At 40.6% G+C, this 27609-nt stretch overlaps 2 protein-coding genes across 6 annotated transcripts in view; one reads left to right on the forward strand and one right to left on the reverse strand.

Annotated features, from left to right (window-relative positions):
• The first annotated feature begins 345 nt into the window (after window positions 1-345).
• usp42 (ubiquitin specific peptidase 42) lies at window positions 346-11266 on the forward strand. 4 transcript variants are annotated; one of them, XM_059324322.1, is made up of 18 exons: window positions 346-490; window positions 1720-1969; window positions 2664-2870; window positions 3034-3144; window positions 3384-3483; window positions 4008-4075; window positions 4184-4254; window positions 4365-4447; window positions 4573-4684; window positions 4776-4916; window positions 5517-5617; window positions 5717-5882; window positions 5999-6712; window positions 6827-6909; window positions 7686-8807; window positions 9312-9604; window positions 9710-9775; window positions 9916-11266. In XM_059324322.1, exons 2-18 carry the CDS (start codon window positions 1729-1731, stop codon window positions 9933-9935), a joined length of 3699 nt encoding a protein of 1232 aa, XP_059180305.1. In that variant the 5' UTR covers window positions 346-490; window positions 1720-1728; the 3' UTR covers window positions 9936-11266. The 4 variants fall into 4 exon arrangements, with proteins under 4 accessions (XP_059180305.1, XP_059180302.1, XP_059180303.1 ...); XM_059324319.1 differs by having other exon boundaries at window positions 353-490; window positions 9309-9604; XM_059324320.1 differs by lacking the exon at window positions 346-490 and adding an exon at window positions 625-962 and having other exon boundaries at window positions 9309-9604.
• Window positions 11267-11989: 723 nt separating this feature from the next.
• LOC131959206 (cytohesin-3) overlaps window positions 11990-27609 on the reverse strand; it is a 35732-nt gene continuing 20112 nt past the window's right edge. For both annotated transcript variants that reach the window (XM_059324323.1, XM_059324324.1), the window contains exons 7-13: window positions 27291-27403; window positions 24695-24843; window positions 24473-24584; window positions 19023-19099; window positions 16773-16844; window positions 15682-15836; window positions 11990-13236 (exon numbers count right to left, since the gene is read on the reverse strand). In XM_059324323.1, the coding sequence (XP_059180306.1) occupies window positions 13164-13236; window positions 15682-15836; window positions 16773-16844; window positions 19023-19099; window positions 24473-24584; window positions 24695-24843; window positions 27291-27403 (751 nt within the window). In that variant the 3' untranslated portion in view covers window positions 11990-13163. The remainder of the gene's footprint in view (window positions 13237-15681; window positions 15837-16772; window positions 16845-19022; window positions 19100-24472; window positions 24585-24694; window positions 24844-27290; window positions 27404-27609) is intronic.

Genomic DNA, 27609 nt, shown 5'->3' on the forward strand with positions numbered 1-27609 from the left:
GATTTTATGGTGTCATGGGCACATTTATTTCTATGCATGGGTGTTCAAAACATTTCTTTGTTTTCTGGCCTTTTCATGGTGTTTTAAAGGTTGAGTTACTCATCCTAGGGAAGCACTCTTTTATTTTGAGAACTTTTGAAAGTGAAATTAGTGTGGATAGTACCTGATTTGGCCACTATAGCATAGATATAACGACGTGTGCTGTAAAGTTGGTTTTCCTATTGTCAAGTAATTACGCTGGAACCACTTAAAGTATCTATCTATTTGGTATAAAGCACGTAATGCTGGTTGTACATTATGTACACAAAGGTCCCGAAACACGTTCCTCTCAGAGAAACGGCCGAATGGACCAATCAGAGACGTCGTTTCATCGCAGGTACCCGGATGTACCCGTGGGGCAATTAGCTACGTCATTGTTCACCGCCGGACACCCGCTGGAAATAAGGAATGGATTTACAACCGCTATTAACGTATTCATAACAGATTCCAGGTGAGTGTGCTGTTGATTTTACGATTAAGTGACACTTTAACTGTGCTACCGTCGTATTTTGGTAGGCCCGAGCCGCTGGGATGTGTTGTAGTAGCCTTACACCGGTTCTCTGTCATGTCGGAGAGAGCAGCGCAGTGAGCACACACAGCCGCCGGTGTCGAGCCCCTCCTTTCTCGGCTAGATAGACGTCCCGTTACCGGGGCACCCGCATTGTAAATCAAATTTAGTTCGAAGTGGAAGCAGAAAACTGCTCTTTTACGTATCTAGACGGCGGCTACGTTACTCTCTGCCATGTCAGTCAGCGTCCATCGTGCCGAGCTAGCTAGCAGCGTTAGCATCAATATTGCCGCACGAGCGCCGCCGCACGTAACGTTAGCGGACCGTTCTGGAACTGTGTTACGTTCTCCGTTTCCATGGTGTTGGAACCGCTCGCCGCTTATCACTCGTTCTGTTCCCGTCTCCGGCGAGAAAGGTGAGCTTTTAATCTGGTCTCCGTCTCCTACAAGGGTTAACCAAGCTTTAAATCGTGTTTTCGTGAGGTTTAGTGGCGCTGCGTGTTAAAGGCCTAGCAGCCGTCTGTTAGCCAACGTGAGCCAGTCTGCCGGAGCAGGTGGGAGGGAACAGCTGTTGTTGTAAACGTGCTTCCGACCAGGACATTTCCTCTGGAGGGTTTTGAACTAGTAACGTCCACTAGCTGACTTTAGCAGAGGTTGGTCGATTTGAACGCATTCAAAACGAATGAGAAGAAAAAGAAGATAGTGCCTCGCCAGTGTTTACTGATGTTTTCTTTTTAACGGAAACCTTGCAAAGTGCCCGTGAGTTGCTATCACGAATAGCTAAGTTATGTTTGTTTGTAGATACAAGTCGAGACGGACTTTTGTCCATCTTTTAATCCAATAACAGTGCCTGCTATAATTGTATTAGCTTTTATTAATTAATAAGTGTGATGAGTTTTCTCTAACATTAAGCCATTGTGGTCTCTCGCATTGTCATAAACAAGGAGACCTCAGTGCTAGCTAAAATAACATGCAGCCTGAATTCAAGTTCAAGAAGTTAGGAAAATGTTATCACTCAATATTTGGCTATATATCTCTTGTCCTTATGACGTACCACACACACAGGTGTCTAGATATAAAGCAACAGCAAATTGAAAACACACAATGTTTGAGTTATTGTGTATTCTCTAGAAGTCAAAGTTATAAACTTTGCTATTTGTCTCCCTCATACAGCAATGAACAATGACCATAGTTGACAGATCTTCAGAAAAGTCTGACCACGAGTCAGTCGGGTGTAATCGATCTCCCTTTACCAGTGGAGACGTGGGGATGGATGGCAGCTGTTCCAGCAGCTGGGCAATGGGTCCCACCATGCCCAGCGACTCTCCGAGGCTGAAGGCTGCAGGAGGTTGCCTGGGCCCAACACCTGGAGCTGCAGTATACAATAGTACACCCTCCCCTGTGGACCGGCCCAAGGAGCAAGGTAGCAGCAATGGTTTTTATCAGATGTGTTTTTAATAACTGTGCCTTGAAAGCTGAGAGGAAACTATACATCTTATTCCCCATTTATCCCTCACTCAGTAGGTACATGGAATAGTTTCTGGACCTATGTCGTCAAGCAGTACAATTCGACATAATTTATAGGCTAATACTGATTTATCAATATTGTTACACCTATATTTAAAATGGTGATTGACACGCACATAAATAAGATGCATAAATAAAGCTAAACGCAATGCTACTGGTCCTGTATGAGAGTGTGACACAACTGGTTTTGTGGGTGTTGTGTTGCTGCTTCCGATCTACTTTCATTCATGCAGTTACATAACCAAGCCCAGTTTGAAGTGAGAGCATGATCAATCTCTTGAGCTTGTGACGCTATTGGTGTTTTGATATAAAGAGCAGCAGCCAGACTTGTTTAACAGAAACAAAAGAGAAACTCTGTTTTCTTTTATTTTGCAGCCGGTTTTACAGTCTTACTCAGATGTCAGGATCACATTATATAACTCTTTAGACTGATATCCTTGACTGTACAGTCCTGAAGGTTTCTTTAGTATGTACCATTATGCATTTTTATAGACAATGTAGGATAAACACATACACAGATGCTTATTTTCCTGAACCTTGTCAATGCTTTGACTCTGATTTTAGTAATAATGTTGGCTCTGTGTGTACAGTGATAAGCAGTGGTGATGGCATTGACTCGCCACAGAAGGTCCTCTTCCCTCCAGAGCGGCTCAACCTAAAGTGGACCCAGGTTCACCGCATTGGTGCAGGCCTGCAGAACATGGGGAACACCTGCTTCCTCAACTCAGCCCTGCAGTGTCTCACCTACACCCCTCCGTTTGCCAACTACTTGCTGACACGGGAGCACTCCAAAACGTGTATGTTAGTTGTGTTTCATGGTGCTCCTTAGCACCACGGAAGTTCTATTGTACGGTCATGCAGTAATCATCACATTGCAATTGTATCTATTGTATCTGCACTGCTTTCTTTTCTGTTTCATGTCTTACTCATCAATGTTTTGTTCATCTGTCCCTGCTGCAGGTCACGAGCCGGGGTTCTGTATGATGTGTACCATGCAAAACCACATCATTCAGGTTTTTGCAAACTCTGGGAATGTCATTAAGCCCATTGGTGTGCTCAATGAACTCAAAAGTAAGTGGTTTCTGTAGAGCTAAAATACTGAAGTTTAACCCTTTTACAAAATGTTTACCTGAAATGAATGACAGGAGGCGCTGTGTGGCTGTTTACCCCTTTTAGTTTTGGAGGGAAATGTTTTAGAGGGAGTTGTAGTGTGCTGTTAAAAGAATTACTATTTAACATATATGTGTAAGTGTGATATGAGTTGTCAACTTCTTACATATTGTACTATTTTATGTTTTTTCCACTCACAGGGATTGCTAAACACTTCCGCTATGGAAGTCAGGAGGATGCCCATGAGTTCCTGCGGTACACAGTGGATGCTATGCAAAAGTCCTGCTTACCTGGAACCAAGTAAGTTTCTAACAATTCTAAAACGATGCTCAGCTTAGGATGATTTAATTTAATATCAATATTGGTCACAAATTTGATATGGAAGTATTCTATATTGTGCTTATCCATTGAACATTATGCATATGCCTTCTGGTCCAAATCTTGCATAAAAGCTACTGTATATGCAGATTCATTGAATTATTGATTTTTGTAACATGAAATCGGTGTAGAGCCATTGCCAGGTACACACACAAAGCTGACACGCATGTTTTATAGGGACTGAAAGTGATTTTTGGAACCTCAAGTATCACATTGACTCTATTCTGTAGTAACAGGTGGCCTCTCAACTAATTACTCTTGCTCTAATTCCTCTTGTTCTCACTGCTGCTCTTTCGGCTACAATACATTGTGACTGTGCCAGTGCAAATTACTGGAAAGTGACAATTTTATTTGTCCCAGTAAAGCCAGAATTAGTTTTTTGTTTGTTGGATTAATAGGGCAACCAGTCAATTGTTTCTTCATCCTCATATTTATCTTTGTGACAGATTGGACAGGCAAACGCAGGCAACCACTTTCATCCATCAAGTTTTTGGCGGGTACCTAAGGTCGAGAGGTACGTTGATTTCGTTTTTCTTGATTTATTTCTTCTACATGAGGTACTTTGTTGTTGTTTTTACAGCTCTGCTAGACTAATAAATACACATTGAAATTTCTTTTTCAGTTAAATGTTTAAACTGCAAAGCAGTCTCCGATACATTTGACCCTTTTCTGGATATAACTCTGGAAATTAAGGTAAATAGAAAATTCTCTGCCACTTGTGGGTTCGATATTCCTCTGTTTAACTGCAAAATTTTATAGAAATCTTAAGAATTGTACCAAAATCTACTTTTCTCTCCATGCAGACAGCCCCCAGTGTCTCCAAGGCTCTGGAGCAGTTTGTCAAGCCAGAACAGCTGGATGGAGAAAACGCCTACAAATGCACAAAGTGAGTTGTTTTACAGACAGAAGTATTTTAAAAGAGATGACAGAAGAGACACAAGTTGTTGGTTTTTTTGTTCTTTTATATTAATTTATTTGCCAGCTATCTAACTGAATATTTATTTTCCTCAGGTGCAAAAAAATGGTCACAGCCTCAAAGAGATTTACCATCCACCGTAGCTCTAATGTGCTCACACTCTCACTCAAACGTTTTGCCAACTTTAGTGGAGGCAAAATCACAAAGGTACCATAACATTTGTGGACTATTACATAGTGAATCATGATATATTATGAATGTTTAATTTGATATTAATCTGCTGTTTTTTGGTCACCAGGATGTGAAATATCCAGAGTACCTGGACCTGCGGCCCTCCATGTCCCAGTCTCAAGGGGAGCCCCAGGTCTACGGGCTGTATGCCGTGCTGGTCCACTCTGGATTCAGCTGTCATGCTGGACACTACTTCTGCTATATTAAGGTACTGGCACTGCTGTGGACCACTGTTCTAATCTCTGAGTGCTGCTGTTGCCAAGTACACATGCTCTCATTTGTCTTTCCAGCAGTCCTTTAGCAACTCACCATAACACCTTAATGTAGAGTTCCTACAACAAAGTCTTGCTTGTAACATGCTGAGATCTTGAAAATGTTTGTTCAGGTCTTAAGGCCTTTACATATTGGGACTTTTTTTTGGGCTGTCATAAATTGGCCTATTTTTCCAAACTATTGTGTATGTCATGAGTGCCTGACTCTACCACAGAACACAAATGCAACTTTGCAACGAAGTACCCTTTTTTTTTTTTTTTTTTTTTTTTTTAATAAATGAGGTCGATGTTTGTGAACTTTCGAATATTCACATTCATATAGTAGTCACATATTCGGACCGTACACTATAGTGTGGATTGTAAAACAGTGACATGGAGGTTATGACTCCCAAATCCGAATGACAAACTTTATTCCTGCTTTCAGCTTTGACAAAGGCAGCACGTGCACAGCACAGATCTACTTCTTCTATTCTTACCTTTCACAATACATTCACAAATATGTTGAAACCTGGCAACTCTTTTGTTGTGATTCTCAGGCAAGTAATGGGCAGTGGTACCAGATGAACGATTCCTCTGTGTCTGTCAGCGACATCAGGTCTGTTCTCAACCAGCAGGCCTATGTTCTTTTCTACATCAAGTGAGTAAACCATGATTTTAATAGAAATTAGAAATACAAATTAAAGAGACTCAACATCTGTAATTTGAACCCTCTGACTCATTTTATTATTGTCACTAGGTCCAGTGATATGAAGAAAACGGGGGACTACAGTCACATGAGCCATAATCCAGGCATCCCTGGACAGTCTTCTCCACGACCGGTGGTGATACCACGCATCAACACCACCGTCCACCACAACAACATTGGCTTCATCGGCCCCCAGCTGCCACCACACATGACCAAGGTACTGCAGACTTGCTGACATCTAAATACCAGTGAACAAACCTATTTTAATCTCATCCATTTTTATAGCCTCGACACTCAAAACATGTCTGTGTGTCCTTTTTGTTTCCTCCTCAGCGCACTCTTCATGTTAATGGGAATGGATCTCTGAGGGACTATCCCAACAACTCCAAGCCCAGCACCAGCAGCAGTGTTGTGGGGAAACCAAGTCATGGATTAGCCTCTTCCTCTTCTTCTATGTCCCACTCAATCAGCCGGCCCACAATGATCCCAGACCACGACAAGCGACAGAAGCTTTCATTTTTCATTGGACAAGGCAAACAGAACCGCCCATCCTCCTCCTCGTCCTCTTACAGCCAGCCGTCCTCTGCCAGCAGCAGCAGCAGCAGCAGCACTAGCAGCAGCAGCAGCAGCTCCAGCTCCTCCTCCTCCTCCTCCAGCTCTTTATCCTCCTCACAGTCTACCTCAGACGTTCGCTTTGTTCCACGTCAGCTTAACCACGTTAACGGCACGTCTTGCAGTAACGGGGATCCCCACACGGGAGGAAACGGAGCTTCATTTTTGGTGCCGTACGGCCAAGAGTCTTCAGAGGAATCGGACCAGGAGAACTGTGGCGGTCTGGATAACGGCCGTTTGGCCAAGTCTCACTTTAATGGAAACAACAGAAATAGAGAGAGCTTTGATAATTCTCCTCAAGACACCAACGGTGATTCAGCTGTGCACCACAATGGTAACGGATTAAATGGACCAACCAATGGTGTGTCTAAATCCAGTCAAAATGGGCACCATAATGGACACCACAAAGTGAATGGACACAACACCCCTGATCAAGTAAATGTTACGCTTTGTGTTTTCACTATTTCTTTATCATAGATTTAACTTAATAAAAGTAGTTTTGTGTCTAAATGGAAAAATAATTAATCTAATTGTGTTTTTGCTCCTCAGATCTCTGGCAGTAATCTCAGCAGTTCATCCTCTATGGCTACTGTTGCTGTTAATGGACTAGACAGTGACCATCATCAAACAAGGTAAGATAAGCACTGAGCTGGAAAGTTATTGCCCTGTCAACCAAATACTAAGCAGCTAAAATCTTGTTTGATTAGCTAGTTAAATGATTCAGAACTTGCGCATCACTGGTTATTTGTGGCTTTATATTTTTTCAATCATCTTGGCTGTGTTAATGCATTGGGTGTAGCCAAAATACAGACACTCAGACCTTTATGGACAAATATGTCCCTACTGAAAGCACAATTTTTGATCACACTGCCATTACAGCATAAAAATCATGTATTCTATTATATCAGACAAGGTTTTATTATTTTCCTCCAGATTGAGCCATGTTTTCAGTTTTTGTATTAATGCACGCTTTTTTCCTGGTTTCCACTAGTTATTGTTGCTGTATGGATCACCGTATGCAATAAGGCAATTCAGTGTTGTTGCTAATATAAAAAAAAATCCCTTGCATTTAGTAGCTTACACAGAAAATAGTGTTTTTGTGTTTTTCATATAAACTGTGGTGATGTGTAAATTAACTGGGTTAATATTTATAAAATTAATGAATATTTGGCAGTTATGAACAGGGCTGGGGTTTGTTAAAAGCTTCAACTCTGAAGTTGGAAAAAAAAAAAAAATTCTCACTATTTGAGCAGAACAACTTTTTAAACTGAGATGCAATGGTTAAATTAGTTTCAAAATCCTCTTGGTTACATTGAGATTTGCATTATTTTTCACACAAACATTGCGCTGCAAAGGTATAATACAAAGCAAATTATAACCCTTGCATATTTTGTTTGCTGTTTTACAGCAAAGAGGCACATAATTCTGCCTCGTCGCTGGCCAGTTCTTCTCAGAGCATTCATCCTGCTGCCGGTGACAGTCTGCACCTCTCCACTCCTGACACAAGGGCTAAAACTGTGTCTGAACCCCTGCCTCAGCATACAGCATCCTTTGCTCTTAGCTCTCCACCTTCAGCTACTTCTACAAAGACCCATTCTGTCTCATCTAGAGAATCTGCTTCCACTTCTGCCCAACATGGCAACCCTACAGCCTTATCCACCCCGCCAGACTGCTCCCAAAGCACCAACGGGACCTCTGAGGCTCCACAGAAGGTTAGCAGAGGTGGGGATGAAGCAAAGGATCTCCAACAGAGCAGTGGTCCATCAGCAGGGACTGAAGGACGCACAGATGCTAAGGAGCAACAACAGTCCAAGCCCAGTTCTAGAGACAATGAAGGACAAACTTCCCGAAATAGGGAGAGAGACAGACTGCACTCTGACTGGAGCAGAGACAGAGAGAGACATTACAGGGACAGGAGTCGGGATCGAGAAAGTGATGGTGATCGGCATCGGTACAGGCGAGATTCCCGAGATCCCAACTACTATCATCGCTCATACAGGGATCGTTTGCCTGCTCGCGATCGTTCCTACAGGGACTGGGAGTCTGATCGTCGCTGGGATCGGGCAAGCTACCATCCCAGGGAGCGTGATCGTGACCGGTGCTCTAACCATTACCACTACTATCACCACCACCGGTCCAGGGACGACTGGGACCGTGAGCGGAGGGGACACGGTTATCCTTACCGCGAGGAGTCTCATAGCCACGGGAAGTGGCAGCAAGAGAGTCGAGAATCCCGGGGGATGAGGGACAAGAGCAACGGCAGGGAGAGGGACCATTATTTATCAAAAGAGGACACTTCCTCATCTGCCACAGAGCCAGAAACCTGTACAAAGTTGAAGGGCTCGCCCCCTCGGGCTCGCCTCTCCACGTTTGAGTCCGCTCCTAATAGAGAGGATCAGAATCACAAAAGGACTGTTGATCATCTGAGCAAGGAGAGGGATGACAGCTCGGAGGCCCGTCGCTCTAAAAAACACAAAAAGAGCAAGAAAAAGAAGAAGTCAAAGGATAAAGACCGACATCGTGACAGCGGGTGAGTGATGCTGTCTTTGCCAACTCTAAACTCAATTACAAAATTTAATTCTGATTATTTCAGGGCTGATACGATTATTCAATTGACAGAAAAATAATCTAGAGTTGTTATGATAATAAATTGTTAGAGCATTTTTTTTCAAATTAGAATTTGCAGCTTTTCTTTTGTTTGTTTGTTTGGGGTTTTGGACGTTTAGATGATAAAACAAGATGTTTGAAAGAACAATTTGGGCTCTGTAAAGTTGTGATGGGCATTTTATAACTATTTCTTGGTATTTTATAAAGAAAATACTCTTGTAGCCCTACATTATTTCTCTTTAGCTCTAGACAAAGCCTAGCTCCTCAGTAGAGGTTTCTGAAACAACAACAAAATAAGCATTACATTTCTATCAGTAAAATCAAAAGCAGAATTTGGTGATTCCCCCAGTATGTATTTTTAAATCTTCTCCACCTCTGCCTACTTGCGCGGGTCAACAACAGTGTATTTCCTGTATTTTCCTAGAAGCTCCGAAGTGGATTCAGACAGAGCCACTGAAACAAAAAAGAAGAAGAAGAAAAAGAGGAGGCAGCAGGACAGCCCGGGAGCAGCTCAGAGCCACAAGAACAGAAGCAGCGAGGAGAGGGAGAGCCGCAAGCGGCAATACTGTGACATCAAGGACACTAAACACGACAATGGTTTTTCGCCAGAAAAACGCCGGCGCACAGACGACGCTGATGGCAGCAGTCACCAACTACTCCCCTCCAACCACACCTCTCCCACAAACGGTTCAGCTCACCACCATCTCAACGGATACAAAGGTAATACAGATTCATCACATTCAGTCATCCTCTAAAATAGCCACAATGCTGAAAGAATTGCTGCTGTGGAGCTTGTCAATTTAAAAAGTTGATGCTGTTTTGCAGGAAACGGTTACAGCCAAACAAACGGCGACTCCCACGGATTCTCCAGTGGCTTGAAACACCGACTCTGTGAGTGGGCGCCCTTTTAATGATTATCACAGTATGCTCTAGTACAGCCAGTGCTAATAAACAGGAGCAACTCCTATTATATGTGCAAATATTTTAGATCTGCAAACAGATTGTATGAAGGCCTCTTCTTTCTCTTCTAGACACATCAACCCCATTTTAACAACAGCAGAGGAATGACATCAACATTTTTGACGTGGTGCTTCTTCATCGGGAATATATTGTATTTTTACCACAACAGAAGTGTTTTAAATGTCTTTTTTTAAGGCAATGATTTCTTTGCCGTAATTCTCCTAACTATTAATACGAAAAAACAAAACTGTCACCTTGTTGGACATTTATGATGAAAAATATTAATATATACTTGTAATAACACAAACAAAGCCTGGAGCTTAAACATCTCAACTGCTGCTCAGTGGAACTCAGGACTTGAAAACTTGTTCATTGCGGATATCCACCTGCTTCAAGTAAGAATGAAACTAAAAGGGAAACGTGTTGCAGAGGAGAAGAACTGTAAGGCATCACGTTGGCTGCAAGTTTAAGATAAGATGTCACCATATCTACAGAGCCGCAATGTTTTTGAGTTTTTTTTTTTTTCTTTGATCCCACTGGGAGCGGACAAACTAACGGAGGGAGACATGTATGAATGAGACGGATGAGTGCATCGGTGGGAACAAGGTTTCGCTGACTGATACCTCCACACATTAACCCTGGACAGACTTGAGGACATTTCCCATCTTTTTTTAAAAATTTTGTTTCCATTTTTTTTGCTCTGAAGCCTAAGATTCACTCTGTAATTTTTAAAACTTTTTCACAGATGGAGGTTTTTTTTCTCTGAATCTTGCCTCTCTCCTCTTTCACATTCTTTTTCTTTTGAAACGTACAAAAAAAAAAGCATCAAAAATTTGTTATCATGGCTGTGGACCATTTGTGTTTGCTTTTTAATGAAAAATACAGTTTGTGTCTTCTAGCGTCATAAATAATACTGTGAATTTAATTTTGAACTGTACTATCAGTTATTTTTATACGTAAAAATCCTGCATCAGGGTTATCAGTAGATGTTTTGTTTTTGCTTTGTTTTTAGAAAAATTCAAGTTCATTTTGACCATGTTCTCTGGACAAAAGTTGGGAATGAGTATAGTTTGCTTTTCTTTTTGATTTTTCTTTTTTTTTTTTCAATTTAGACAGAAGTTGAAAAACTGCTGTTATACCCGTTTAGTTTAGCATGTCAGAATTTATACATTGTATAAGGTAAAAGCCTTAAAATACATTTGTTAATGTCAGAAATTGTAATTTGTTCTTGGTCTTTGACTTTGTTTACAAGCTGCATTGAAATGAATGGGAGAATGTTGATTGAGATGATTGACAAGTTGCCAGGGGCTTTTGAGAAAAGCTGTCTGCATTTGTATTATATACTAGGAATAGACTGATTGTATTTGAGCCTTTTGTTGAACAAACTTTCCAATCCAGTTAAATTATGATGTAGATACATTACGTGTGGATGGAACTGATGGCACTCTTCTGTATTCACCTTTAGTTAGATACACACACATTTCTACTTAATGGCAAGTTTGCTCAGCTGACTATATTTTATTCACAACACTTTTTTCATAATGAATATAACCAAAGATCTGGTACGTTTAGCAAATTAATCCTGTCTTTATGGAAGCCCATTCACGCCAATGTGATGGGGGGGGGGGAGATACTGCAAGTCATATTAATGAGAAACTTTAATGAAAGAAGTTGTGATCTCAGAATAATGACTTAGCACCTCGAAATAATATCTCAAAATAATGAAACTTTCACAAAATTGTGAAGTTTATCAATGAGTTGGTATCTTGAGAAAGTTGAGACATTTCTAAAGTTACTCGTTTCGATACTAATTAATTGAGATATGAAGTAATTTCTAGGAATCTCTTTCTTTTCATCAAAAGTTTTTCTTTTACTGGCAGAAATGGGCTTCCATACTTTCCACTGAATTCATGCACACAATCTTTTTTGATCAGCATGTAACTTTATTCAAAGTATTCAGGAGCTGTTCTCCCAAACTAAGATCAACCCACATATAAATTTCATAAAGCTCCAACTACTAATGAAACATCAGACTGCAAGTTGTCTTGATCTCTGTTTGGGAAAATCAGCCCTCAGATTCCAGTCAGCATTCACATGATTGGAAAAATTCCAGTATCTCATTTGTTTCACCTTTTTTCCAGGGTGTTCTGAACCCGCCTATGTCCTATACTCTCTTGTCCAACTCATCATAGTGAGTTTTTCCTTCATATAACATCATGTATTATCTGCTCTTCAGTAATAACAGTATGAGGAGGTTTCACTGCTCTGCACAGAGCTGCACAAAGTCCCTCTTCCACTATTGTAAACTGTTAAACTAAAAAAAAAAAGGTGAACGGGTATAGGCTACGGCCGTTATGATTTACATGCTACATAAACACAACAAAGAAAGGGGAAAAAAAACGGTATGTACAATATATTCTATACATGCATAATGTAAATCGGGGGCTGCCTCTTTTGTTAAACAAATTAAGAAAATAAATACAAAAGAAATGAACAGAGGTGGATCTTCAATACATAAAATGACCATTTACAGAATTAACAGGATGTATATAGCTTTTTAAAACTGTGGCCACTTAAAAGGTTCATTACACTCAATATATGTGGACTCTCCAACCTGCCTACAAAGAGGAAATAATGGTGCATACTGCAAATGAAGTATGTTAGCCTAACTTCTAAAATAAATCAAGTGTTTTTGCATATACAGATAGTCACTTGAGGGCTAAAAATCAGACCAGCTGATTTATAAGCTTGAGGCTTTCTGTAGTTACAGGATACCACAGAACATTGTTGTTGGCAGTTGTCAAAGAACATTTGAGGTGAAGATAATAAAATGTGGACTGGCATTTTGTTGGCAGACAGCAACCCAGCAGTTCTGGATGAAAGGAGCCATATGAGGAGGATGGATGTTTAGGTTTCAAACCCTCCCTTAGTTGTAATTCTTTAAGTGTCCAGCAGAGGGCGATCTCGTCACAGACTTCCCCTGATTCCAGTCTTTTGTCCATTTTTTGTCATCCAGCTTGGTAAACATTTTGCACACAGTCTCCTTCTCTCCGTAGAGTCTCATCCAAATGCCACCGCAGTGTTCAGGATGAAATATAACCTTCACATTCGACCAAGAGCTGACGTGCAGCCAATCTTCAGATGGAAATAAACGTGTCCCATCTGTGTCTGCCGCACGTCCTCAAGCCCTGAAAGAACAACCAGGAGGCCTTCGTAAGCCCCCCACCCAATGACATAACACACACAGACAAACACACAGGAGGACTCTGCTGGTCACAGACACGGTGGCGGTGCAGGTGCAGTTGCAGGTGGACGGTCATCATTTCTTATTGGCTATCCTCCGCTTCCTGGTGGCAAGCATGTCGTAGAAAGGATCCCTGCTGATGCTCGCTCTGTGGGAAGAGGAGAAGAAGTCACTGATCAACTGTTTCCCAAGGTGTATTTTTATTACCAGTCAAATCTGTTATTACGGAGAGAAGACAAAATCTGCTACGTGTGATCCGTTGGCGGTATTTAGAACATTCCAGAGGTCCAGTTACGTCCCAGTCTACTAACCATCTTGACCTTAATCTGTCTTGTGTGTATCAGTCAGTGCATCATACCCACTGCTGTCTGCTGGATCTAGAAAGAAACCTGTCTGCTTTGATTCTGAGTGATCAACACCAAAAGCTGACATTTACAGTGATTTTTTTACGCCTCTGAAACCTGCTCTTCAATCACACTCCCCTCGCTGTGCTATAAATAGCTTAACACCTCACTATTCATGCTATCCGCAGCAAAGAAACACACCAAACAACAAAATGTACCCAGTGGCACAACAAAAACTAGTCAAATTAAAGCGGTCCCGGAGGAGAAACCTTCAACTAAAATGTATGTAGGGAAGTGCAACAATTCGAGAGACGAGAAGCAACACTGGCAACATTTAAATTAACAAAATATTCTGTTTCCTGCCCTTTTTCCAAAAAAGAATATTCATACAAAGCTGTTTACATGCCTAGTTAAGTTGTATTCTACGAGGATTTTCTTTCCCACCTGATGATACAAACACAGCCTTCCTCTTTCATTCTTTCAACCACCATTTTGGAAATGGTAGGTATTGCAGTCTTTGTGCATATTCAAAAACCTGCTGATATCTAAGTCTTTCATCATTTTTAAAAGTAGGTGTGTATCTCCTTCTGGTCAGAAATGTGGTCCTTTTTTAGCGGCAGCATAGACATCTCTACCCAATTGTCCCCAACTTCAGTAAAAACACTGTCTGAGATGCATATTCAGAATCTGTATACATGTCCAAAAATTGCACCTGAAACCTCAGTTTCATGCCTTTTTATTGGGATAAGATGGGTGTTTACTTATACTAATTAGGTTCAACTGACACACTTTCAACCTATAACGACGGATCTCATTTCCTCATAAGAACACTTTCATGAATCTGACATAAACTTCTTAAAGAACAAATTTAAGTAAAAATATTAAGAAGCTATAGGTGAATGAGGGCCATTGTCATTAGTTTGGAGTTGTGTTCTTGATCATTTGATGAATGCAAAAGTAAGTATTCATTTTCCTTTTAGTTCTGTTTCGAATTCCTGAAGAAAAGGTCTTGCTCTTCTGCTGATAGTTGTTCCACTATGTTCAATAACTCTTATCTTCTTTTAGCTCTGTTTTGGTCTCCACCATCTCCTGAGGAAAAAGTCTTGCTCTTTATTCATAACATTTCCACTATGTTCAATTACTCTAGTATTTATTCTATTTTAGCTCCCTATAAGAAAAACAAAGCGTCACGCCCTAAAGTGTCTCCAGTGAAACGCACTGATGATGGGAATAACGCTGAGTAACCTGCAGCCTTCCCAGCAGCACAACATGCTGAGATGACCAGTCTTATATGTGTGTGTGTGTATCTGTGCTACCACAAGAGCAGTTTCCAGCCATGCAGATGAGTCAGGTGGGACAGTGTGGATATACTGTGTGTGTGTGAAACTGCTGACCACAGGACTGTCTGCCGCCCAGCAGCTGAGTCAAGTGAGGGTGTCTGAGGCAGCACAGCTCTGTCCTGCTGAGTCCAATCTGTGATCTTTATTGCTCTAACCGGAAGAGACTACTGGAGGAAAAACACTCGTTGAACTCTTGCACTAAAAGCTGCTTCAAGATAGTGAAATGTGTAATATAGACAGCGTGTCATGTGAAGGTCAACTGATTAAATCTCCCAAATGCAGAAAAATGATCAACGCTCTCCTCCTTCCAATCACTTTAACTGTACATGAAGCAGCCTCACCATTCCAGTATCATAGCCAAAAACCCATCACTGTCATTTAATGGATACACATATGGCAATGCTAAGTGTTTTTTTAATACCATTAAAGCATGGAAGTATGGTGTAATAAGATTTCTGCTGTGATATTGATCATATTTGCCAGTGAAACTGCAGCTGAGTGGATGACACTCTCCTTCCTGGTTAACAAGGCAGTATTTGGAAATGACAAATCAGTAGTAAGGGCTGCCAAAACTCTTCTAAGAGCACAGCAAGGCACAGGGACCGAGCCTGTGTGTGTGTATGTGTGTGTTTCTGTGCTGGCTGAGCTCTAATCAAAGGGAAGTGAGCTTATCCAGCAGAGCAGAAATCACCTCTGAGTGTTATCTGTGTGGAAGTGTGAGAAACAGAGTCACATTTAGTCACCAGCGTGTGTGTGTGTGTGTGTGTGTGTGTGTGTGTGTGTGTGTGTGTGTGCGCTGGTTTCTCACAGTCAAGGTCAGACATGAGAAAGTCCCACATGGGAGCAGCGCGGCGTTGGCTAAGTGCCCTCTCAGTGTAAATGGATCCGCACCAACACAGCGTCTCTTACTTGATGGATTTGATCCACTCCTCCTTCTCCTCCGGCGTGGGGGCCGATATCCTGTACACCACGTGGTTGCCCTCGACGACGCGGCCGTCTGCCTCGGTCTTGCAGGCCTTGATCACCTGACCTTTGTGGTTTGGGTTGTAGAGCTCAAAGCAGTTCTGCGGAAACATCAAGTGGTACATGGTTAGCAAAGTTGTTGTTTGTTTGTTTTTTTACAATGTTTATGATCACTTTATGAATTCGGTGGCATTTAGGGTTGAGTATTTATTTTTTGTCAAATTTGCAATTACTATAGGTGATGGTATTTTTATGAGGATATATTATTTATACGTTTTTATTTACTTTTTTATTTTATTTTTTCTTCATTCTGTTGTTTGACATTATTATCTTTATTTAATAAGTTATTTTTTATTTGCTCAATCAGATGATTTTGTCTTTCTGACACCTTATTTATCTTGAAGTATGTTTTGATATATGTTTTTTTTTTTTTTTTAAATCACCCCGTTCAGATACTTCAGTGAATAATGCTTCACAATAAAGACTTTTTAAAACAAAAGAGATGAAGACAGATTCAGAGGGTGAAGACGTCTGTCTGGAGCAATGTTATAATAGTTAAGAATTTAATTCATTTTTTATCTTATTTGGTTTTGATTATTTGATGTAATCTTATTTTTCAGTGTTCATTTGTTAGTTAATCGGACAGGCTTAGTTTTATTTTTTAAACATTAGTTTTTAATTTTAGAGCAGTTTTGGTTTGTTTTCGACAGAAGTATGTTGCTACATATGCATACAAAATATGTAGTTGGAGAATTCCAAGAATGGCAAATCTTCATGCTAATTTTATGTCTGATGTAAGCAATTGCGTCACAGCGCCACCTTCTGGAACGGCTAGTCTGTTCAGTTTCTGGAGTTTGACAGAAATGTTGACAGAAATTTATACTGTCTCCTTTTTTTTTTAGAAGTAATACATTAAAGCTAAAAATAAATAATTTGTGTTAATTTCTTTGTAATTTATAACAGTTCCAGTTACTTAATATATTTTTTACTGCTTATCTTCGTTTACTATAATAACCCTGGTCTGAGGTTTTTCTTACAGGTTTCCTGGGCTCGTCCACCTCTCTGATGCTGAGGTTCTCCAGAGGAATAATCCCACGAGGCTCTTTATCCTGGAAACACAAAGAAAGACTACATCAGCATCAACATGACACTTAATGACACTTAATGAAGCAAGGATCCAACACAGGTAACATCACACTCTTAAGGAAGAGACTGAATGTTGCTTCACAGTGACCATAAATGAATATCGTTGTAGTTAAGATGATAGATAACCACTTAATCACACTATTCTTTTTGTGCTTCTTTCCTTGTATGGAAAAGAACAAAAGTTTTGGAAATAATTTCTCTATCGGTCTTTAACTTCATCTAGACATGGAATCAACTGCAAATACAAATCAACTACAGCCCATATTTTTAATTTAATAACTTTGGGGATCCCCTGACTTTTCTACTAGCATCACCATTAGGTTTGGTTTATGGCCAAATACCTGTAAAACTTAACTGTCTGGTGCTAACTAGCAAATGTTAGTACGTTAACACTCTAAACTAAGATGTTGAACATGGTAAACATTATACCTGCTAAACAAGAGTATAGAGTGCTGCAGGAATGACAAGGCAGGAATGTAAATGCATATAAGTGAACCAATATTTAACTCATGCATCCTCCACTGTTTTCTCCACATGTGGCTGGTGGAGGACGACTATTTTCCCAGCAAGGATCTTATAAATCTGGCAGCAGCTACATGCATCAACTTGAATTTCAACCGCAGCAAAGCTAAGTATTTAAACTATTATCTTTACATTGTATATTGAGCCTTAAAAGTAAAAAAAAAAAAAAAATAAGGTGATAAAAGCCCACTTGAAGTTTTTATTCATCCTGGTCACGTAGAGGACAGCACCCGAGGGACACATAACCCTACACTCCCTACATCCTCCATCTTCCATCCTCTGGCGACTGCTTTTGTGTCTGCGGGGCCAGATGTGAGGGGGGACCTTGAGGAAAAGCCTCGTGTCCTGCCTGTCATCTTTCTAATAATGAGGGGGCACAGCAGGGGGAGGAAAGCTGGGAGGAAACCCTGAGACGGCTGCTCACATCTGGCTGCACGTGTGTGCCCCCCCGCTGCTGTGTGTGTGCTGAGGGATTGGTGCGTGCCTGTGTGTGCGTGTTTGAGCGGGGGTGTTCTCAGAAACAAGGATGCTGGGGTGAGCATAGGGTGACAGGCAGTGGGTTGGTGGAGGCACTTGGCTTGCAGCTTAGCGGTGCCAGATGTGTGCCGTAGACTTTGCAGATGTTTCCCATGATGCCTCATGTTAATTGCTGGAGTGAGGTTCATTTAGGTCAAAGGGGCTGCATCTGTTAAAGAGCAGAGCTGAAGGCAAAGACCTCGCTCTTTAACTCTGTGTGCATGGGGGTGGGGGGCTTTTAAATTACTTACAATCCTATTGGACTTTATCGCTCTATACAGTATTCACTTAGACACTGGCAGCTTCACACTCCAATATTACACACCATACTAATATTATTAAATGACAAAAAATATTTACAAAGGTTCTTAAAGGAATAGTTTTGATAAAAACTGATATTTTATTTCTTGCATTTTATTTCTTCTGTGTGGTGATTTGGTTGGCGGATGTAGTTCGGTAGAGAGAAAATAGTTCCTACATGAAGCTGCTCAAGCCAAGGTCTGCGGATTATCTTCATCAACTGGGTCACGATTTCTGGTAAGAGACTTTGCTGTTGAGTTTTTCAAATGTATTGTGTGAAACCTAGTTCCATTATATTTGAGAGAAGGCAGACGTCTCTACAGCTGATATCTCCAACACTCAGCAACTCACACCAAAACAATCTACGTATTTTAGATTTTGGGATGAACTGTCTCCTTTAAGGGAGGTTATGTACTGGAAAAGGCCAGGCACACTGGCACAGTAAGTTTTTCAGTTTTGTCGTCACTGTGACTTGTTCAGGCAATCAGTGGATTCTCCAGGAAGTTTCGCTCTCAGCCAAGAAATAGGCCAGCGAAGATAGATTACACAAACAAAAATAACATGTCACTTGGTGAACTTTGGAAGTGGTGGTATATTTCTTAATCCTTGTTGACAGAAAGGCTAGCTGTTTCCTCTTGCTTCCAGTCCTTGTGCTAAGCTAAGTTAACCAACTCCTGGTTGTCTATTTTCTCATCTACCTCTCACTAAAAAAAGAGATGCATACTTGTGTAATAAGCAATCTGGTAAACACCAGGAGAACCCTTCTTCCTGACACATAAGAACACAATTATCCGTCTACTTACTGTTGTGTATTCAAAGTAATAGAGGCAGTTGTCCGTCAGAATGAACCACCGTCTCTTCCACGTCTTCACCCTGCCGCCTGCACAGAGAAACACATAACATTTGAGTTGAAACTAAAGAGGTGACAGTGTTTGTGCATGTGGACGCTAACCTGCAGGAGACCTCCGCTCCACGTGCCGCATCTGGTTCTGATCATCGGCTCTCTGCATTATTAGGCTCAATCAGAGGCTGGATACCCCCTCCAGCACCCCCCCTCCCAGTCTCAAGAGATGGGTGCCTGGGGGCTCTGCAGGGCTTGTGAAAACTGTTCAACACAGTGTTAGCTTCCAGGAGAAACCCCAGACATGGATATGTGAGTGCACTCAACTTGTGTGACCAGTGAGAGTGATGGATTTTATGAGCTGGACTTCAGGAAGGCCTCCGCTAATATTTTAAGAATAAAAAAACAGGTAGAACAATGTAATGATTGTCGTAGAGAGGGTTTCAATTTAGATTTTGTGTCAGTACAAGAAGTCAAACAGTTTTTTTTTACGATACAATTACACGGGAATAATATAAAGACCCAATCTCTCCATCTGCCGCCATCATCAGATAAAAGTAGATTTATGGGGATTATTGGATTTTCTGTTAATTACACCATCAGTGATGCAATTCACCTATGTAATCCAAAAAACATAATGTGTCTGATGTCAATGTACAGTCTGTGCACCATAATAACATGTTTGCTGACAAAGCAGCCATTACTGATGTAATCAATATGTAATGTTCACTTGACCCAGATTTTCACTCTATACTGCGAGCTAGACTAAAATCCAACATCTATAGTATATTATTTATGAACAATGTTTACTTTCAGATGCATCCGCTGCATTTGACTCATAAAAAAGTAATGAGGATTTAAAATATAGTCCACTGTTGTGGCTATATACAAAATGTAAGTTTTGTTCCGCTGCAGTCAACCATATGGCAGTCTGGAGAGCCGTTTATCCCGTGTAGCTGTAAGTTTAATTTCATCCTCAAAACCTGACATTTATCATGGATTTCAGCTGCAGGACCTCCCGTGTTTGTATGTTTTTAATGCAGATTTATTACTCACTTGTTTGTTTATGGACACTCCAAAAGGGAGTCACATAAATGTGAACAAGTGTCAGGGAGTTTCCCATGAGTGTAATTTACTCAAAAGCTGATTCGTTGGTTGAGTCAGCAGTAGCAATACTGCACACTGGGTGGTCATTTATCTACTACTGTAGGCTAAATATTGATTCCTGTGGACGGTATGTTTGTCAGTTTGTATACTGAACATTGCTGAGACTACATACTGTACAAAAGCAGTGGACGTAGCCACCATGATGTCACCCATTGGTTTGTTGACAACTGTTTTGAAGCCATGTAAGTTTGGCATTTTGGCCGTCTTGGTTTGGAGCCAGAAATGTGTATTTAGATGAGAGGGTAAAAATCTCTGCTGAATCAAAGCTAAGGTAACTTTGATATTAAACCAAAACAAGTTCATGGCTATTTAGATCTACACAGTACCATTGATATGTTTTGCTACATCTCTCAAAATGAACATCATGCTGTATTAAAGAAGACTTAAAACTAGCAATTAAGACCATGAACTCATTAGGAAAATGTTTCTGAGGTTTATATCAAGTGAGAAGTAGGGTCATTTTCTCATAGACTTCTATACAAATGGATTTCTTCTTGCAGCCAGTTAAGTCGCCCCCCCTGCTGGTCATTATAAAGAATGCACTGCGACACTTGGTACGCATTGGTTTCAGTTTTCAGACCAGGAGGCTATGTCCATTTTTTAAATACAGTCTGTGGCTGAGACAAGCCAGTCAGAGAGATCCAGTTTTAATGCTTTGATACCACATCTCTCACCTCCACTTCACTTCAATGAATATAGAGGACAGAAGAAAGTGTTTGCATCCATCTTTGTCTCTTTATTCTGTCCCAGAATGCAAGCCTGACTGAACACTGGCAATTTTATCAGATGACCCACAGAGTTGCTGTTTTGTGACCTCTCTGCAGAAAGTAGGCCTTCCAAAATATTTCTACATAACTGTATTTTATGACATGCTGGATGATGATGGATTCAGGCATAGCAGCAGGCTCAGTCCTGGTTAATAATGTAGTGTAATGAGGGATCTTATGGAGCTTTACAGCCTCATAGCAGTGCAGCAATATGTTATATTAAACAACCTGACAGGCCAGCAGAGTGCTTCATACAAACTTAAAAAAAAAGATCTTCTCTCATTAAGCAGGGACTCCTCTGATGGAGCTAAAATTAGCGTGGAATTCACTAATAGGGAAAAATTGGCTCTAAAATGATGTGGCAAGTGCAGCTGGTAGCATACAGAGCAAATGAGAAAGAGAGGGGGAGTTTGTACAGGAAGAAGAGGAGAAGCAGCCATGTGGGGTACTGAGGGACAGGAACAGAGGCAGCGGAGTGACAATAGGCAAGAGTCTCCTTTATCTCACTGCATAACAGCCACGCAGCAGTAGGCAGGTATGCATTCGCACAGCGCAGACTGAAGCAGCCCATTCATTAAAGCTGAGCATGTGCATTCTGGCAGATAGCTCCGCAGGAACTGCATGACGCGCAGGGCTGTCTTTGATGGCATGTAGAGCATGAGGAGAACTGTTCAGCAGACCCCTGGCTGTTTGTTTCAGGGAATTTACAAGGAATCACGCGTCATTCATGTCTGAGAGATGCACATAAGCGTTACTTGGAAAATGAGGCAAGGATCCAATGTCATTTGAGGGTCATCCATAAGTTCCCAGGGTCCTATGTCTCGTTAATACCATTAGAAGAGGCTAGCTTGTTAGTTTAAATTGCATAACTTCAAAAGGAGTATTGCCCCAAAATATGAGTGGTTTCAAAGAGTATAACTAGCTATAAACTGTAAAAGGGTGATTTCAATACATTGACTCAAGAAAACATACATTGAACATCTGACCTTTGGAAAAACATGGTGTGAACATAAAGCCCTTGAAAAGGTCTCCTTAATGAGTCATAGCAAGTGAATATTGAGCTGGAGTATAAAGAGAACATAGATACACAAGAATGTGATTTAGTTATTTGGTTGACTTGCTAATGTTTTAAGGGTTCTCATCTGAATTTTTTTCAAAATTGACTCCTCAGCTTTTTTGACATTTTAAATAATACGCTTTTTCACTTTCTTGCGATAGATAGCCGAAAAGATTGATAGCACTTTTATGTCTGTACAGTATTTATGAAGCTAACTTTGCAGCCAGCAGCTTGGTTAGCTTAGCATAGACATTTAATTTCAAAGGGGAGACCTGTGGGTACCCAAAGAACACTTTTTTTATGCAAATATCTTGAGAAAATGGCCACAAGGCTTTTTCCTCGCCAAAATTTTGGAGCATTATTTTACCCTCTTTACAACACCAAAATTGGCACCAAAAATGGGGTTCAAATAACTTGAGTTATTGTGGATTTCTTTCAACTAATTATTTGCTTACGGCTTTAACATATGAGACTACATTTGAAAAAAGAGGATGGTTAACTTAGGGGATGTGGTGAGTAGCACTGCGAATTGATGAGGTCAACAGTTATCTATCAGTTTATGCTAAAGCTTCTTGGGATAAACCATTTGAGACGAGCCCTCTGCGTCATCCAGCCTCCTCCAGAGCCACGAGAGGAATGCAGCCAATCCCCATGCAGAATCACTGACCTCCAGCTCGCCTTGTCTTTGAAATAGATAACCCATCACCTCACAATGCTGTTTTTATTTTCCTAATAACAGGTCTGATACAAAAAGCCAATTAAATGAGGTGGATAGCATGTTCAAGGGGCCTCGTGTGCTAAGGAGATTAATGGCAGCCAATGCCAGCGTGAGGGCACTCTATGATGAACCGGGAGGACGGAGGAAGGAGCGTTACCTACCTCCTAATACAGAGAGTTAAGAAGGAACAGCCATCACAGAACAGAATGAGAGAACAGAACAAAAGGCGAAAGGGTGAAAGGTTAGAGAAAGGGAGCGAGGAACAAAAAACACAGAAGGACTTTGAAAGATAGAACAAGCACAGAAATCACCATGCTAATAACCACAAAAAGGAGCATGCTTCAGGTGAGACCAGAGGAAGAAGAGGAGAGACAAAACACAGAGGAGAGGTCACGAGATGAAGGACAAGGAAAGAAAAGACACTTTGCGTCACAGATATCCTAGCTTCCGTAACTAGCACCATCATGAAGGTGGACAGTTTTAAGGCAAAATGAAGCAGCATGAGCAGAAATCATGACCTAACTAAAATCTGTTTCAATAATGAACATTACAAGTCACAATTTATTGACTTGTTTAACACCTGTTTGTTGAGTAAAGTCAGCTCTGTTAAGATGAACGACTTTATTAGCTAGCTAAATAGCCAGTTTTGGTCTGAGTATGTAACATGTTTATACTGGGAAAATTAACTAGTAGACGCCAAAATTCTACATACACTCAATGTTTCAGTGTGGTATGAATGCTCTGTGAGGCTACACTTAAGGTGTGTTCACACCAGGTCAACTCTTCACGATTTTCTTGTGGCGCAATTACATACAAAGTCAATAGCCCCTTTCAGACTGACGCTTCAAGCCGCAATATTTACATCTTCGAGGCATTCCGACAGAAAATATGTGATGTACGTTATTTGTGCAACCAACACTGTGGTAATGAGAAAATAAGTGGACTGTATCATTAGAAACACACCTCTCACCTGAGGCCCACTGTAATCGAATCATGTTCTGCAAAATGCAGAACAACTTTGCTTAAGTCTGTAGAATCTCTACAGCGAGAAACAGCACAACTGGCAGTTCTTCAACAATTATTGTTTTGAATGCACTCGCTGCTGCCATCTCTTATTGTACACATACTGCCACTGCTCTGTTACACGGCACTACCATTTCCCCCCACTTCATACAGCAATGCCGGATTGCATTGTGAATGGACGCCAATATTATGCCATAGCGGAATCAGTATGAATGTCCTAAGGCGAAATGATGGCAGAGCTTGTTACGGCACTTTTTGTGGAAACCTGGTATGAACGGTGCTAAAGCAAAGACGTGTTAAGCAGCTGGCCAACATGTCAGGCTGAATCCCCAGCAAAAATAAGTAATAAAGACAATTAAAAAGAGCACGACAGCTGTCAGTGTACTATGCAACATCTCCTGTAAGTAAAAAAAAGTAGCATACAGGGACAAACAGGCTTAATTCTGCTTAAACTGACAAATTCTAAGTTACACAATCAGCTATTTCAGACATTGTTGCCCAAGAGTTGTCTACCTCCACCATGACTGCCTCAAAGCTCATCATAAACAACATACATACAAACAAACAACACTTATCACCGGGGAAATAAAGGACACTGCTCATCAATCTGATGTTGTGGCTCCGCTGAACGAATAAATCAACATAATCAAGGTTACTTTTGTGACTCTGGTTGCACATACCGAGCTTTAAGAGCCAGCCTTCTCTGTCGGGGTTGAAGAATGTGTGCGTCAGATCGTTGCCATCATCCTCTGGGATTTTGAAGGGCTCGTTTTTGATGCTGTCGTAAAGATTCTGCAGACAGGGGAGAGGAACTATTAATCACAAAGGTGAACAGTAAGAGAAATACCACCTTTGTATGGCTCAGATGTGACGCAGCCGTCACATTATAGACAAATCCTCACCCTGAGAAGCTCCTCTGGCAGATCTCCACCTTCGTTGATGCCTCTATTCATGGAGATGAAGCGTTCCACCGGGGGCTTGTCTCTGACGTTGGGGTTATGTAGGCTGGTGTTTAGCATGATGATAGCAAATGACAGCACATAGCAGGTATCTGAGAGCGAGAGGAAGAAATCAAATCGATCAAATTACATAACAGATCATTCCAGTCAAGTTTTTAGCAAAATGGTGAAACATTTTCAGGTTTAAGTATATAACAGGATATCATCAGCATATGGTGACATTCTGTGTTTATTTCCATTTTTTAGATTGCTATTATACAGTTATGGAAAAAAAATATTAGGCCATTGTTTTCTTCAGTTTCTTGTTCATTTTTATGCCTGGTACAACTAAAGGTAAACTCTTATGGGCTATTTTTGTTGTGATCCAAACAAATGTACCTTTCGTTGTACCAGGCATTAAAATGAACAAGAAATTGAAGAAAACAAGGGTGGTCTAATAATTTTTTCCATGACTAAAGATTGTTAAGAGGATTGGGAAGTGAGCCCTAATTCTTCTACAAAAAGCAATTGATTTGAAGTGAAAAATTCAGAAAGAAAAAAATGTATTTTTCTAGTGCATCACTTTTAAACTTGGGAAAAGAAAGAATTTGTACTGCATATTTATTGATACATGATTTGTCTGTGTGCGTGTGAGCGAGTTGTAAGTGTAGGGGGGAGGTGGAGCTTTAGTCTTTCTACTGCGAGTTAATGTTCAGACACACACGGGCCACTGGCTGCCTGTAAATGAATCATTCATTCCCCTCTGTCTGTCTCCTCTCACTGACACACTTTGTAGCTGGCTGTCCCGCACTGCCTATTGTCTGCCCGCTCACACACATTCTCTATAAAAAATAGAGGAGCTTTGCACACAGCGTATAATACGGGGCAAGAGGTGGTGCGAGCGGCGAGAGGAATGTCAGTGTAATCAAAAAATTGATGAGCATGATGAAGCACCGAGAGACACGGGTTGTTCCACTGGTGATTAAAGATCCCTGATCATTTTGTTTTTATGGGCTCAGTGTGCAGTAGCTGCTATTCTGCCCTGCAGTCCCGACTGTCGCATACATGTCTGCTTATGCACAGATTGTCACATTGTTGCTGTCCGTAGAACACCCCTACATCTATAAAAAGTCCAAAAAAGCCTTGTGTGTGGCTTTGCCCTACTTTTAAATTTTTTTAAACATTTTATAGCATTTGATACATGAGCAGGCATTTGCCGAAACTTAGTCTTCTCCTCCACCTTGTACACAATCACTAGCTCTATAACTTCTTTAATTATTTAACGACTGTTGTAGTTGGGGGCTTTGTTTATCACAAGACCTAGTATCACTCAGACAGGTTGAGTCTCCCTGAATAATAGATGTCCCTTGTTTGTAACTGCTTGTTTACTCATCTGCTGCAGTGAGCTGTGATTTGCAGTTACTGTAATCTGGTTAATCCCCATTGAGCTTTAGTTACAGTAACTCTTGTGGCTTAATGATTAAAATGCATTAAAAACAGGCCATCACTCAATACACCCTCAGGCAGTATTTCTGTCAGCACGTTACGCTAAACTGCTCATCATCGCATTGACTTTGCCCAACGTACTGGATTTCACTTTGCTCTTGTGTATCCCCAAGACAGTTTCTAATATGTGGAATGATTAGCTCAGTTCATTAGAGAAAGAATAAGTTACAATTTGCTTAAAAAGTCAGTCAGTTTGCTTATTGGAATGGTTAAAATTGTGAGCTTAAAGTAACAAAGGCAATAGATTAAACAGCTAGCTAAAAGACATAGTAAGCTAAAAGTAATGTATTAAATTGTTGTAATAGTTAGCTAAAAAATATAAATGATCTATCTATATGTAACGGATATGAAATGGCTCGCTAAAAGTAATAGTTAGCCAAAAGTAATAGCTAAAAATGAATAGTAAATCAACGGTAATGGTTTACTATTTAATTGCATTAAATGGTTAAAATAGTTTGCTAAAAGTATCAGATAACGGTAATGGATTAAATGGCTTGCTAAAAATAATAGTTTGCTAAAAGTAATAGTTGAATAGCTTAAAGTAATGGATTCAATTGTTGTAAGTTATTTAAAAAAAAGATAAATTATCTATTTAGAGGTAATGGATAATAAATGGCTAGCGAAAAGTAATAGTCAAAATAGTCAGCCAAGAGTAATTGATAAAAATAATAAATAGTAATGGATTAAACAGTTATAATATTTAGCTAAATGATAATCTATCTATCTATATGTAATGGATAAATGGTTAGCTAAAAGTAATGGATAAATAGCTGAAATATCAAAACAGTAGTAGTATGAATGCAAACTTGACAAAACTGACCTCGACTCTGTATTTGTATACTGATGTAATAAATACAAAATACTGTATCGATATCCACTTTTATGTTATTAATATAGTATTAATAATATAGTTAAATAACATTCAGTTTAAAATCCATTCGATGATGGGAGAGGTCGGTGAAGGGGCTCTAGAGCTCATCTGACAGGCCTGTGGGCGACTTCTGACCAAAGGGGATCAGCGGTTTCCACGGCAGCAGCCTGCTTTGTGTCTGACCTGTCGACTGGAACACTCCCGGGTTGCACTGGCAGTACCGCGAGGCAAATGCCTCCATCATACGGTCGATCTTCTGGGCTTCACCTGGCAATCGGAAACTCCACAGAAACTGCCTACAATCAGAAGGAGAGGAGGGGTATTAGTTTGTGTTTCCAAAAGGTGCATATCACAGAGCTGTTTTTTGTGCTTAACCCATTGAGGCCTGAAAAACCGCTGGGCGATTTTAAAATAAGCCTCTAATTTTCTGGAAATTCTGGAAAAATTCTGGAAAAAAAAGTGTGAACTCTTCTACTAAATAATAGATTTTTCAGCCTCTGTA

The sequence above is a fragment of the Centropristis striata genome, chromosome 21, assembly GCF_030273125.1.
Source record: "Centropristis striata isolate RG_2023a ecotype Rhode Island chromosome 21, C.striata_1.0, whole genome shotgun sequence".
NCBI lineage: Eukaryota > Metazoa > Chordata > Actinopteri > Perciformes > Serranidae > Centropristis > Centropristis striata.

Coding starts and splice junctions, on each gene's coding strand:
- usp42 (XM_059324319.1), top strand. CDS start 1,729: ATGACCATAGTTGACAGATCTTCAGAAAAGTCTGACCACGAGTCAGTC. Junction 5,883..5,998: donor TGCCACCACACATGACCAAG/GTACTGCAGACT, acceptor TTTCCTCCTCAG/CGCACTCTTCATGTTAATGG. Junction 9,776..9,915: donor TGGCTTGAAACACCGACTCT/GTGAGTGGGCGC, acceptor TTTCTCTTCTAG/ACACATCAACCCCATTTTAA.